Raw genomic sequence first — 11,923 nt, 5'->3', positions numbered from 1 at the left:
TTACCTCTGCCAATGAGTTTTCATTGCTGTTTGTCTGTTTGCAGGAAAACGAAGAAATGATTCACACAATTATCTTAAAACTTGCTGAAAGGGTGGGGTTCACTTCAGAGCAACACTGTCATGAAAGTGTAATTAGTCCAAATATCTGCCATTGTAAACAGTATGGACAGCACAGGTATAAGTACAGGGTGTACAAATATGTATTGTATTTTGGGTTTGTGGTTTCAGGGAGTTAAAAACTAGGAAACCGAACGTACAGTATATACGTATATGTATAGAGTCTATATGAAGGACCATTTCCTCATATATAATAACCTCCATTAACCTGTCAGCAGCGTTTTACAAGCAGTGTTTTTGCAATCACTTTAAAGATATTACATTTCATGAGATGACATCATTGTTAAGTGAAGCTGCCTTTACAGGTTGAGTCAGATCTCTTTTTAAGAACTCCTGACAGATGATAGTTCATATAATTACTCCTCTGCTGCTGCTTATGTGTCACACACATGCACACACAAACAGAGCAACGTAGGCATAACAAAACAGCCACAACACATGTTAGCTTCTTCGTGTTCATCGCATGTATTAGTTTATACTAACACACACAGCCTTCTGTTCATCCATGACCTCGGGCTGATTTAGGCTTTTCATATGAACTGGGAGTTGACGCATCTCTAACAACCCATGTTCCTGAGCTGTGCTGTCACAACCATAATGTCTTTATAGGATAGAAATAAATACCAAAAATTCAGATTATAAAAACATGTCGTAGATCAAGTTGATAATAACTTTATATTGCTTGGAAACATCAAAAAAAACATACAAAAAATATGATGAGTATCTAAAGGAGAAATCATATGTACTATACAGACAAAAAATACATTTACGTCAGCTTTAAACTCCACTCAGCACACAATCCTAGTAGCATGTACTTTATTCTACTGCCTGCTATCTTAACAAACTCAGGCAGAGAAGAGCAAAGACAGGTCCTGCTCTGAAATGAAATGATATCTGTTTACTCTGGGAGCTGTGGTGTGAGCTTGGTGTCACTTCAGTGAGTGAGAGCCACTGAACCATTGTGAACCCCAGTGAAGATGATGACACTCAGTAAAAGCTTGGCTTGGAACTGGATCCTCATCTCAGCGTGCTCAGCAGAGACGATGACCGACTGACTGATGAAGCAAAATATCTGTCCGCTCGTCGCCTCTCCTGTTTCTGTTTCTGTCAGTGGTCAGCTCAGCAGTGTTGGTACCTAGTATTTGTGAACTATAGTTCGGACTACATGTTTAGCCAAAGCCTGACCCCAAGTTTCTTTGTTCTGGAGACAAAGGAGAGCCTCCCGAACTCAGTCTCCCAGGGTGCTTCAACTTCACACCTAGGTGTTAAAACTGCCCCTGGACACAGCTTTCAACCACTATTGGTCACTCTGGGCCCAATGACCCATGAGGTAACCAGGCCAATATAAGCCCAGTAACCTCTCTCTTCTCGCTCTTTCGACTCAACTCTTTCCACTCAACCCTCCTGGAGGAGAGGTGTAGCTCTCCAGCTCACCCAGCAAGGGAAACTTCCTCCCTATCAGACTGCTGAAACCTTCCAAAAGGTAGCGACGCGAGAGCCTGCCTAAGAACTTCAGCACAAGAGCTGCATCGCACAGCAGAACCACAACAACAGGAGCCACAAACCAGCAAGACGACTTCACTGGACTTCAAACAGCACATCAACCTTTTTCATGGACGGGTAACACAACTGGGCTTAATAATTATACTAGGCTAAGCAAAGACTGTTCAATTCTATTCATGTCATGTTTATAAGTTTGATTTGTGTTGTTGTGATATTTGGTAATAAGTTATTTGAAAGTTAAGGTTAGTTATGTTATGCTCTTCACAGTCTTCCTTTGAATGCAATTAACTACATTCTCTAACCTGGCACCAACACACACACACACACACACATCTCCCCAAACTTAACACATACATGTGACCTGAACCACATGGTGTAAACATTCCAGGGGGTCCTTTGTCTTCATAGTTTTCTGAGAACCAAATTTATTGAATGCCCAAAGGCACACCATTTAATGGTGTCATGCTTAAGGTATCATATGCACAACAGCAGATAGACAGGAGGAGGAAACAGCTGAAGGTTAGAAACAACACACGTATGTTATACATTCAACAGGAGAACCACTGGTCCACAGCTACAGCATCAGGTTTTGCTGATTTGTGGACCAATCAGAGAGCTCCTTCAGGTAATTTGGACCAAACAGATCAGTGTGGTTCTCCTGGTGCAGAGAGTACGAGTTATCATCACCAGCACCTGCAGAGCAGAAAACAGCAAATTCACACCAATGCAGCAAAGATTTACTACTTTGCTTCATGTGATCACACACACACACGCTTAAACATGTACCTTGCACTTCTGTTATTTATAAAATTTATTTTTCATGGTATATCCCACACTAATACTCCCACAATTCCACATTTTTTTCTTAAGCATTTGCTACATTTATTAAATTTACATCACTCAGAATATCTGAAGAGATAAATGCAGAGGAATATATTTTGTATAAACAAAATACCTAACTTGCATAATAGTACAAAAAGAATGCAAATGTGGAATGGACGTTATGTGTTGCGTGGTGAGAAATGTGCAGGCTTAAAGGGGGAAGGACTTGTGTCTTTCAGCAGGATATTGACACAAAGCTCACACACTGCAGCACCAAATAATGTCTGAAGAGGGTTAGGGTTAGGGTTTGAAACTGACCTACAACGAGTCCTGACTTAATCCTATTGAAAACCGTTGGAAAGAGCTCAAATCTGCCAATAATGGGACTCCTGCTGACTGAGAGCTTGAAGGCCATGCAACGTAGCACAAAGTACCAGCAGACAGATTAAGGAAGCTTCTAAATGGCTACAGGAACCATGCAGAGGTGCTGATAGTTGTGTCTGAGTACATTTTGTGTTTGTATATTGTCACTGTTATGCAAGGTTCTTTTTTTTTGTTCAGTAACCTCGCTCCATCATTATATTAAAATGTTCTGGTTATATACGATATTGGTTCATTTGCATCTATTGCTTTAGTTATTCTAAATTTCGTACTTGAAATTCAGCAGTGCCAATAATCCAGTACTCAATCTGTATATGTATATATGTATACATCCATGAATATATGTAAATAGTATATGCACAGTATACGTTGATATGTGTGTATATGTATATAGTCCCCTACAGTGCCAGTGGTCCCACAGTGTGTGTGTTCTCCATTTTCTCTGTTCCCCACTTTGGTTCCAGAGGTCAGCGTTGCTCAAATGGTCCATCAGCTATAGCAGACACAACAGGATGAACTGCACAATGTTAGTTCAGAAGAATAAAACTTGCTGCTGTCAGTCAGTAGGTTAAATGTCTGATACCTTAAACACAGCCTCAGTCTGTTCCTGCTCCTCTGGTTCGGCCTCCCACGTCCCTGCACATCAACATAATAATAACCATCATCTTTATGAGGCAACATCTCGTAGAATCAACATCCTCAACAACAAACCTCACCTTGAGCTTGAGAGCTGCTGGATATGTCCTCTGCAGGGGTCTCAACCCTCTGTGTTAGGTCTGAGTTGAGTCTTATTGTTGTGGGTTGCCAACTGTGCACGGTGTTTGTACCATCACCTGAACTGGCCTGCCTCTCTCTGTGCCTGCTGGACCGCAGCCCTGCAGGTGAACAGGTCAGCCCGTGAGGTTTCTGAGACAAACTTGAAGTGATGCAGATGTTTTACGTGCATGTCCTACCTCTCCTGCGTCGGTGTGCCTGTGTGCTGGGCAGCATCCTGTAGACTCTGTAGGCATTGCTGCCTCTCTTCCTGCTGTGCTCCCGCAGCTCACAGATGTCAGGCAGAGAGTTCAACGCACAGCGAAAATTTGCCTTCCATGTCTTGGGATCTGGTTTGTCTTCGCCTGGATGGTAGCGTCCTAAAGCGAACAAGCATGGGGACAAAGACTGGTCCAATACTGTGCGTGTGTGTGTAGTCCAGGTACTACTAATGTTGTGGGGACCTAAATCTATTTACACATTCTTTTTATGGGGATTAATCAGGTCCCTATACATGATTCATTACATTTTAAGGTGAAGACATTTTTAAGGTTAGGTGTGTGTGTTCCAACAAGTATTGGTTAGTTGCATGAGTCTCGCAGAGCTTCATTTTTGTTTGTTTGTTTCTCTGTTATTTAGCAGGATACTGGATGGATTACCAACTGTGCAAAGGGTGAAGGAAGAACCCCTTACATTTTAAACTAAACATGGAGAAGCAGCATTCAGTTGTTATGCTCCACACATTTTTGGAACAAGCTCCCAGAGAACTGCAGGTCAGCTGCAACTCTTGGTTCTTTTAAATCAATCCTGAAGACTTTCCTGTGTGCCTCTGCCTTTTGTTAAATCAAATAATTACCCATTCATTAAACTTAATCTTTTATTCAAGATTTCTCAGAGAATAATTCATGGATCATGATGAAAAATCGGACTTGTTTAGGGGACTGATGGGTTGTTTATGAGGTCATATGCAGATCTAGTGAATTTAAATGTGGCTTCATAAGGGGACTGCTGGGCCTTGGCAGAGGTTTGTGCAATTCTAGGTTTGTTATTTGTTAACAGATAAAATCAGTGTGAATCATTTATAACTATATATTGTTATAATATATATATATATATATATTGTCTGTGACATAGTTGTAATTAGTGACAATTAATCTGTCGACTGATTAAACAGCTAAATAAAATAAGCATCAGGTACATGAGCTGATATCTTAATAAAAACAGGCCCGACAGACCACCTATCATCGACTGAACAGTCAAGTGACTTCATCTACTGCTGAGTTATTTCTCGCATTTAGCACCTCTGTGTGATTTGGACCTTCAGACAGTCACTGGAGCTTTAAAGGATCCACTGGATCATTTACAGAACACAAACAAGGAGCAGAGGTAATATCAACTATTTTAAACTTTACACAGCAGCTATTTTCCACTCTGAAAAACTATATTGTTGATCCTTATATGTTCTGTGTATTATTATTATTATTTGTATTACTTTATTATTTATGTTGCTGATTATATCATTATTATTGAGCAGTTGAACTTTGCCTGCAACATGATCCTCCTGCACATTCACAGCAAGTAAAGTGGAGCTTTCCCATGTGATGTGATGCTGCTAGAGTCACAAACCATGACTTTCCCAAGACAGGCGTCTGTGTGTGTGTGTGTGTGTGTGTGTGTGTGTGTGTGTGTGTGTGTGTGTGTGTGTGTGTGTGTGTGTGTGTGTGTGTGTGTGTGTGTGTGTGTGTGTGTGTGTGTGTGTGTGTGTGTGTGTGTGTGTGTATGGCATCTATGCTCAGAACCCATTAAGCAAAAACATCTAGTGATGAGATGATCAAACAAAAGCACTTCACATTAGATTTATTATATGAAATGAATTGTTAAATTATTAAAGTGGATTCTGTACACAAAGTAATCCACAAATGAGCAAAATCCAAAGAAAGTTGTCAGTGTTTTTTCTCTGGTTTCTGTAAACAGGTAATCTGACACAGATTACTTTTTAAAGTGTCCTGAACATCATGACAAGATGCCAGTTGAATGAACTGAAAGGATTAGCACGGATTATTTGTAATTAAATATGAGTTTTACATATTTCGATCAGTGTGTTGCTCACACTAAAACAAGGGGAAATTAAACAGGGTTTCATCAGCCCTGTCAGTTGAATTGATCTGAGGCTAATTCTGTGTTGAATTGACACACAAACACTGATGTTATCATTGATTGCTTTGGATTCTCATCATTTGGCTGCAAAGTAGGATGATGCCAGGAATGTGGTAGATCTAGAAAGACGTGGACTAAACAAAACAACCATGTTTGCTCTGTACTGGAAAAATATCTGATAGGGAGTAACAAGGTCTGAAATTTCCTATCAAAAATTATTTAAATTCAAGAAATGAAATCATTCAGTAAAACTCCAGCGTATGAGCTAAAATACTTTGGATTGAAGGAGAGGAGTCAAGACAAAAAATACATTTAAGAAAAACAGTGTGATGAAAGTGAAGTTGTTGGGCTCCTACCAGTGTGCATGGCCCAACTCCTGAAGAGAGTAGCATCTCGGTCAATACTCCAGCCATGGCGAGCAGCATGTGTCCATGGGACTTGGAAGATTTGTGCTGACTGTAGAATAAAGAGTAAAAAAATGATCAGGTTTTATTGTTGCCAGATGTGTTTTCTGACCAATGTCCCACAACATTTTTTTGCTTTCAGGTGTACAGTATGTGGATCTGCAGCTGTGTGTGTGTGTGTGTGTGTGTGTGTGGGTGTGTGTGTGTGTGTGTGTGTGTGTGGGTGTGTGTGGGTGTGTGTGTGTGTGGGTGTGTGGGGCTTTGAAGGTGAGATGCAGCACTCTACCTGGTCCAGCCAGCTGACCCCTGGATACCTCCCAGAATGAATCTGCTCCTCCAGCCACGGCCTCAGCCTCAGCCGGCCTGGTTGCTGCATGCTGCGGTCCGAGCGTCAGGTGTGCAAGAGGAGCTGTTCAGTGCAGACGCGTCACCAGCTTCACAAGACTTTCAGCAGTGACAGAAAATTTCAATGGAGCTCAGATTAAATCAGAGGTTACTCTGGGACACCATTGCTCCTCCCCTGGATTCTTCCAATCAAAAACCTTCTTCACTGCTTAAGTGGCCTCTCCAATTACAGGAAATACAGTAAATACTGTATCTTGTTCTCATGTGAGTGTAAAAGTGCATAAAACTATGAGCACTTTTTCACAGTTCTTCAAAATAAAACATGCGGTAAATCAAATGTACAATATATCTGTATTTGGTTTAAATACAGGTCCAGTTTAATTAAAGGTCCAGTGTGTAAGATTTAGGTGAAAGAGATCTATTGGCAGAAGTTGAATATAAAATAATATGTGTGTTTCATCTAAATTGTACCAATTGTTGTTTTCTTTACCCTAAAATGGGCCTTTTATATTTAAATACTTAATATTTACATCTGGATATTTACATCTGGAGCGAGTTCTTATGACAACTGAAGGCTACCACAGCTTCTCCTTAATGTTTGAAAAGGGAGGGTGAGGTGAGGGGTATTCAGCTGCGACATGCAACCTCACCACTAGATGTCACTAAATTCTACACACTTCACCTTTAATGTCAGTGATCATGTTGTTTTTCAGCAATGGTGTGTATTTATAAATATGGCCACCAGGAGGATGCTGAGTTACTTTTTACTTTTGTTTTCATATCCCAATGTACTAATGAATCAGTAAGTGGATTTTAAATATGACTGGGCATTTTTGTTCTTACTGTGAGACACAATAACAGGTCTCAAAATCCTTTACTTACTGGGTCCAGCAATGTTTGTGCCAGTAACTTTAATGTTAATTTCAGATGTGTCTAAGATGAACTGATGTCAATTGAAAAAGCTTGTTTTGTTTTACAAAATAAAAAAATCAGAAGCAATAACCAAAAGCCATGATCCACAGGCCACAGTGTTAACAACTTTTATTTGAACAAAAAATATACCATAATAGTAACATTTACCACTGATTCACACGTTGTATTATTATGAAAGAGGTTTCTTCCTCACTGTGGTTATAAGCATAGAATGCTGTGTGACGCTTGTGTGTGTTTCTATGGAAGCGTCTCAGCAGTTCCACAGAAGAGCAATGAGGAAGTTGCCATCGAAGCATGACAACTGTTTGTCAAGGCTTGTTTCAGACACAGGCGTTAGTCACTTCTGGTCTCTTGAATCAACTTCTTTTTTTTTTATCCAGATTCATGGCCAAGGCACAAAACTTGAACTTAAAAAGAGCCTTAGTTAACTATCACATGCGAGTTACAGATACATTAATTCCTGTGGCCCTTTTTGTTCAAACATTTAAAAAAAGCTTTCCTCTCAAAAGTACTGCATGTTCTCGGACAGATAATGTTTTCATGTACAAACTTTACAGATGTTTTACATCAAAACAAACCATGTCATCTAACAAAATGTCCAAAGTAGCAAAGCATTCACAAACTACTTGTTCTTTAAAGCACAAACGTTATCTCATCATTACGGAAGAGTAGGGTCAGGCATAAGAAGAAACATGACAGGATGCATTTCGAGAATAAAGTGGAAATGTCAAGAACTAGAACTAAATCAATTTAGGATGTGAAGTAATAAAGTGGTAATGTCCCAAATAAAGTCAAGTCGTTTTTTTCATCAAATCCAGTTACAGGAGTGACTGACAGTAATGTAAGCTGCCCGTTTACCAATCTTTTCAAGCTTGTGTAGTTTCTCCCGATGAACAGTTTTTTGCACAGAACTAACAAGGATCAACACACTGCGTTTATGTTCTAAAAGAGAATTCTCTTGTTACTAAAAAACAATTTTGTGCAATTTAACCAATTCATTTACGCAAGCATTTATGCAATCATGTGGGCTAACGTGTATTCACTACATTTTGACTCTATTCTCGGAATACAAAATGAGGAAACAAATCTTGGCATTGTATTGACAGTAACCAAATTCCTCAACAGTAAAGAAGCAGACATTACATATATTAATCATATAAATTAATGGAAAAACAGGAAAGCATCAAAATTCAGTGCAACACACTCTGATAAAACTGTGAAAACTGCCATAGGCAGGTCAGCAGAGAGCAAAGAGAGAAAAGGTCTCTGAAGCTCAGAGAGAAGAGTCAAGGAAACCTGGAATCGCTAGTGAGATGTTGGTGAATGATTCCACTGGAAATTTGTCTCGATGTTACTCTCTCACAGGCTGCCCCACTAGAGTTTGAAATGGCTGGTAGGCATCATCCACTTGAGGACAGCTTTGTGAGCCAGCAGGCACGTAGCTGGTATTGTCATCACTTATAGTGGCCACCTTCCTTTCTTGATTTGGCTCAGTCGTCCTACTAGCCCCCTCGTCAACGCTCTCATACCCAGCCTCAACTCTGGGCGCAGGATCACAGGAGGCGGTTGTGTCGGTGTCACTAGAGATTGAGAACAAACTGGAGTCCTCTTCATATGATAATCGCCCTGAATCTGCATTGCACTGCTGATACGACATTTCTGTAGCCATTAGAGGTGAACCTGACAAAGATAAATTAAGAAGCGGACAAGCTGGTGCCCCTTGATCAGGGCAGGTCACCATGTTACCCTCAACAGGATGGTACGCAGAGTCACAAACCATCTCAGCCTGTGTCTGGACTTCAGAGCCGTCCTGATGCGGCAGGTTGGGAATGAGAATTGAATAGCTTTTATTGTCGAAGTCTGATGATCCAGAATTCACCTCCACAGCTTTCACTCCACAGGGAGTGCAGGAGCGGAGAATAAACCACCGGCTTGGTTGGATTTATTGAGCAGATTGGAGGTAAGAGGTGATACTGGGCTGATACCGGGTAACGCTTTACTGAGGGCATCGAGACGACTGGCCATAATGTCATGCTCTTCTGTGTTAGCATAACTGAGACAAGAGGAGCCGCTGCCGATTCCACTGCTTTGCTGTAAGTTCCCGCTGCAAGAGTCTGTCAGTGATCCCTTTGACCTGATAACCGAGAAACAGGTTTAAAATAAAATGCCAAAATACTCCCATAGACATCCCATAGAGGGAAATGTGTTATACGGTTGATGCACCAATGCAACCATACTCACCAGGATTTGCTGTCATCTGGAATAAGAGGCTCAACACTGACAGAGGAGGTGATGGGTGCCTGGGGCTTCAAGAGCTGCAAACAAAAATGATGAACAAGATTAAGGCTACAAATGTGACAATTTTCCGTTAAAGGCTCAGTTTGGAAATATTATTATCCAATAGACGTGAACCATTGATCAGTGCAGAACTTTTTTTTTTTCAATTGATTTCTTCCAGTTGCTGCTGGACAGAATTAAAGTCGCTCAGTACAAAATTATTTTGAGACACCTGTGGTTGCCATGGTAACTTGAGTTTTAATCTAAAAAAAATACAGAATATTTCACCAATGGAATTACATGCAGCACATGGCAGTACAGTTGTCCCTAAATGCCACTTATCTGCCCCTTAAGAATGGAAATGCCAGTAAGTATTTTTTAAATCTTGATAGAGTGAATGTCTATTGCTGGGAAAAAATGCAGACGATAAGTAGTATAAGCTTATGAAAATTGTAATGACTATAACTTTGATGTTTAAGTGTACTTTATTAAAAACTAGAATAGCACTCAGTAGAGGGCATTCCTCTGCCAAGGCCCAACAGTCCCCTTAAAATTCAATCAAGCTGCACCAAATTATACACACTCATCATATTAGTTCCTTTAAATGTGCTCGATTTTGTTCCCATTGATTATTATCTGGGAAAACTGTGAAAATGTTAAAGAAAGTGAAAAAGAATTCCTGGATGTGGCCCCTGATCAACAGCAAAATTGAATGGCTGTTTCCTGGTAATCCGCTCAGTTGGTTTTGTGTAATCTTGCTTAAATTCATACAAACAGACAGTGAAAAAACATTACCTCCTTGGTGGAGATAATAAATATATGCAACAATTGGATCTGCAAGTTGGTGATTTGTGGGTGATTACTGGGTGTCTCACCTCTTCAGCATATGGACGTAAAATAGGAAGTTTGGGATTTGGACAATTGTCCCATGTCCTCCTCACCCTAAAATCAAACATGACAAAAACAAGGTGACACACATGAAAAAGGGAGTTACAGAATTTAAAAGAAAAACATTTTTACCTAACTCATGAACAGAGGCAAGGCAATTTCATGTTAAAAGAGATTCAAGGTGCTGACAGAGAAACAAAGAAGTAAATCTTTTATCTACACAACTTACTTTACAAAACAGTAAAATGCAGCAGTGGCGATGAGGACTGCAGCAATACTGAGGCCGAGGATGAGACCCAAGAGCAGGGCATAATGGGAGGCAGCTGGGAAGTAACAAGTATGAAGGAGGTTTACAGTTTGTACAGATGAAATCTAATACAGAGATTTAAATAGAGAGAGGGACATGCCTTTAAACCTGGTACCAGGCTTGTGTTATGTGTCACACAATAACAGCTTGAGCTGAATTACACCTGTAATTCATGTAAGTAGACTGCGTCAGCAGATGCTGGCATCATCTGTTCTTTAAAGAGCCTAATGATTTAACATTTATTTCAGTTTGAGCGACCACATCGTGCAGCAATGGCAGGCACCAGTAATGTTCATCATGTCCCAGTTTACTGACTAATTCAATGTTTACTCACATCTACTGGTAGTTGGGAACTTAATTTGTGCGGAAGACCTTCAAACGTACAAGGGATATTCACCATCTTGTCCTATGTTCTAAAATCGATGTGTATATCCTTTGCTCTCCAGGAGCATGACTATGAAGATTTCAGGAGGTGAATAAGATAAAAACCTTGGTAGTGCCTGACATCTTAAAGGTAGGATGGTAAATTGTTTGTGAAACACTTTTTATCTTATTTGTTGAAATCCTCTTCACGCTGCAATAACGTGTGATAAAATGTCAACAGAAGATGACACTTACGGGTTGAGAATTCCACCTCGTTGCTGCTGTCACTAAACTTGCCGCTGCGATTAGTGTAGCTCCTCACAGTGACAACATATGTCGTGCTTGGCTTTAAATCTTCACCGGATATTTCATAGATATTCAGGTTGTCCATGGTTTGTGGTTTGAACGACTTAGTGACCTGCAATACAGAAACAAGAAATCAAATGCCTTTGCCTAGTCTGTGTCTTTATCTGTCCAGGACGATTGATCTCAGAGTAATACAGTGTGACATCTCTCCTACATTTTCTGTATCTCCTTTTACGGTACATCACTTCAGCAGTCAAGCTGCTTTCAAAATCCCTGCATGTTGTTTTTCCACTTGACTTGAAAATTCCGTTGACTTTGTCTACTGAGATGATTGTTGGGACTTTGGGCTTACCTGTAGAGGAACAGG

General features: G+C 40.3%; 2 protein-coding genes across 2 annotated transcripts in view; both read right to left on the bottom strand.

The window, feature by feature from the left end:
• Positions 1–2,021: 2,021 nt before the first annotated feature.
• On the bottom strand, positions 2,022–6,602 carry LOC118105066 (interferon regulatory factor 2). The gene is made up of 7 exons (XM_035152458.2): positions 6,424–6,602; positions 6,090–6,189; positions 3,777–3,956; positions 3,540–3,698; positions 3,407–3,459; positions 3,226–3,316; positions 2,022–2,313 (listed from the first exon to the last, which is right to left on the bottom strand). The coding sequence occupies exons 1-7, from the start codon at positions 6,511–6,513 to the stop codon at positions 2,195–2,197; spliced, it is 792 nt and encodes a 263-aa protein (XP_035008349.1). The 5' UTR covers positions 6,514–6,602; the 3' UTR covers positions 2,022–2,194.
• Positions 6,603–7,878: 1,276 nt separating this feature from the next.
• The window catches only part of LOC118105022, a 34,189-nt gene continuing 30,144 nt past the window's right edge, over positions 7,879–11,923 (bottom strand). Inside the window, 5 exon segments of the mRNA XM_047339580.1 lie at positions 7,879–9,323; positions 9,326–9,549; positions 9,657–9,730; positions 10,568–10,634; positions 10,810–10,903. Coding sequence (XP_047195536.1) covers positions 8,767–9,323; positions 9,326–9,549; positions 9,657–9,730; positions 10,568–10,634; positions 10,810–10,903 — 1,016 coding nt within the window. The 3' untranslated portion in view covers positions 7,879–8,766.

Source organism: Hippoglossus stenolepis, chromosome 1 (assembly GCF_022539355.2).
Source record: "Hippoglossus stenolepis isolate QCI-W04-F060 chromosome 1, HSTE1.2, whole genome shotgun sequence".
In the NCBI taxonomy this organism is placed as follows: Eukaryota; Metazoa; Chordata; class Actinopteri; order Pleuronectiformes; family Pleuronectidae; genus Hippoglossus; species Hippoglossus stenolepis.
The sequence above is the reverse complement of the archived record's forward strand: the minus strand, read 5'-3'. Positions and strand labels throughout refer to the sequence as shown.

Excerpts from the sequence above, each read along its gene's own strand:
- LOC118105066 (XM_035152458.2), bottom strand. The coding sequence starts at position 6,513 with ATGCAGCAACCAGGCCGGCTGAGGCTGAGGCCGTGGCTGGAGGAGCAG. Across the intron at positions 3,957-6,089 it reads GAGTTGGGCCATGCACACTG|GACGCTACCATCCAGGCGAA; the intron begins GTAGGAGCCCAA and ends TGTTCGCTTTAG. Across the intron at positions 3,699-3,776 it reads GGCACACCGACGCAGGAGAG|GGCTGCGGTCCAGCAGGCAC; the intron begins GTAGGACATGCA and ends GTTCACCTGCAG.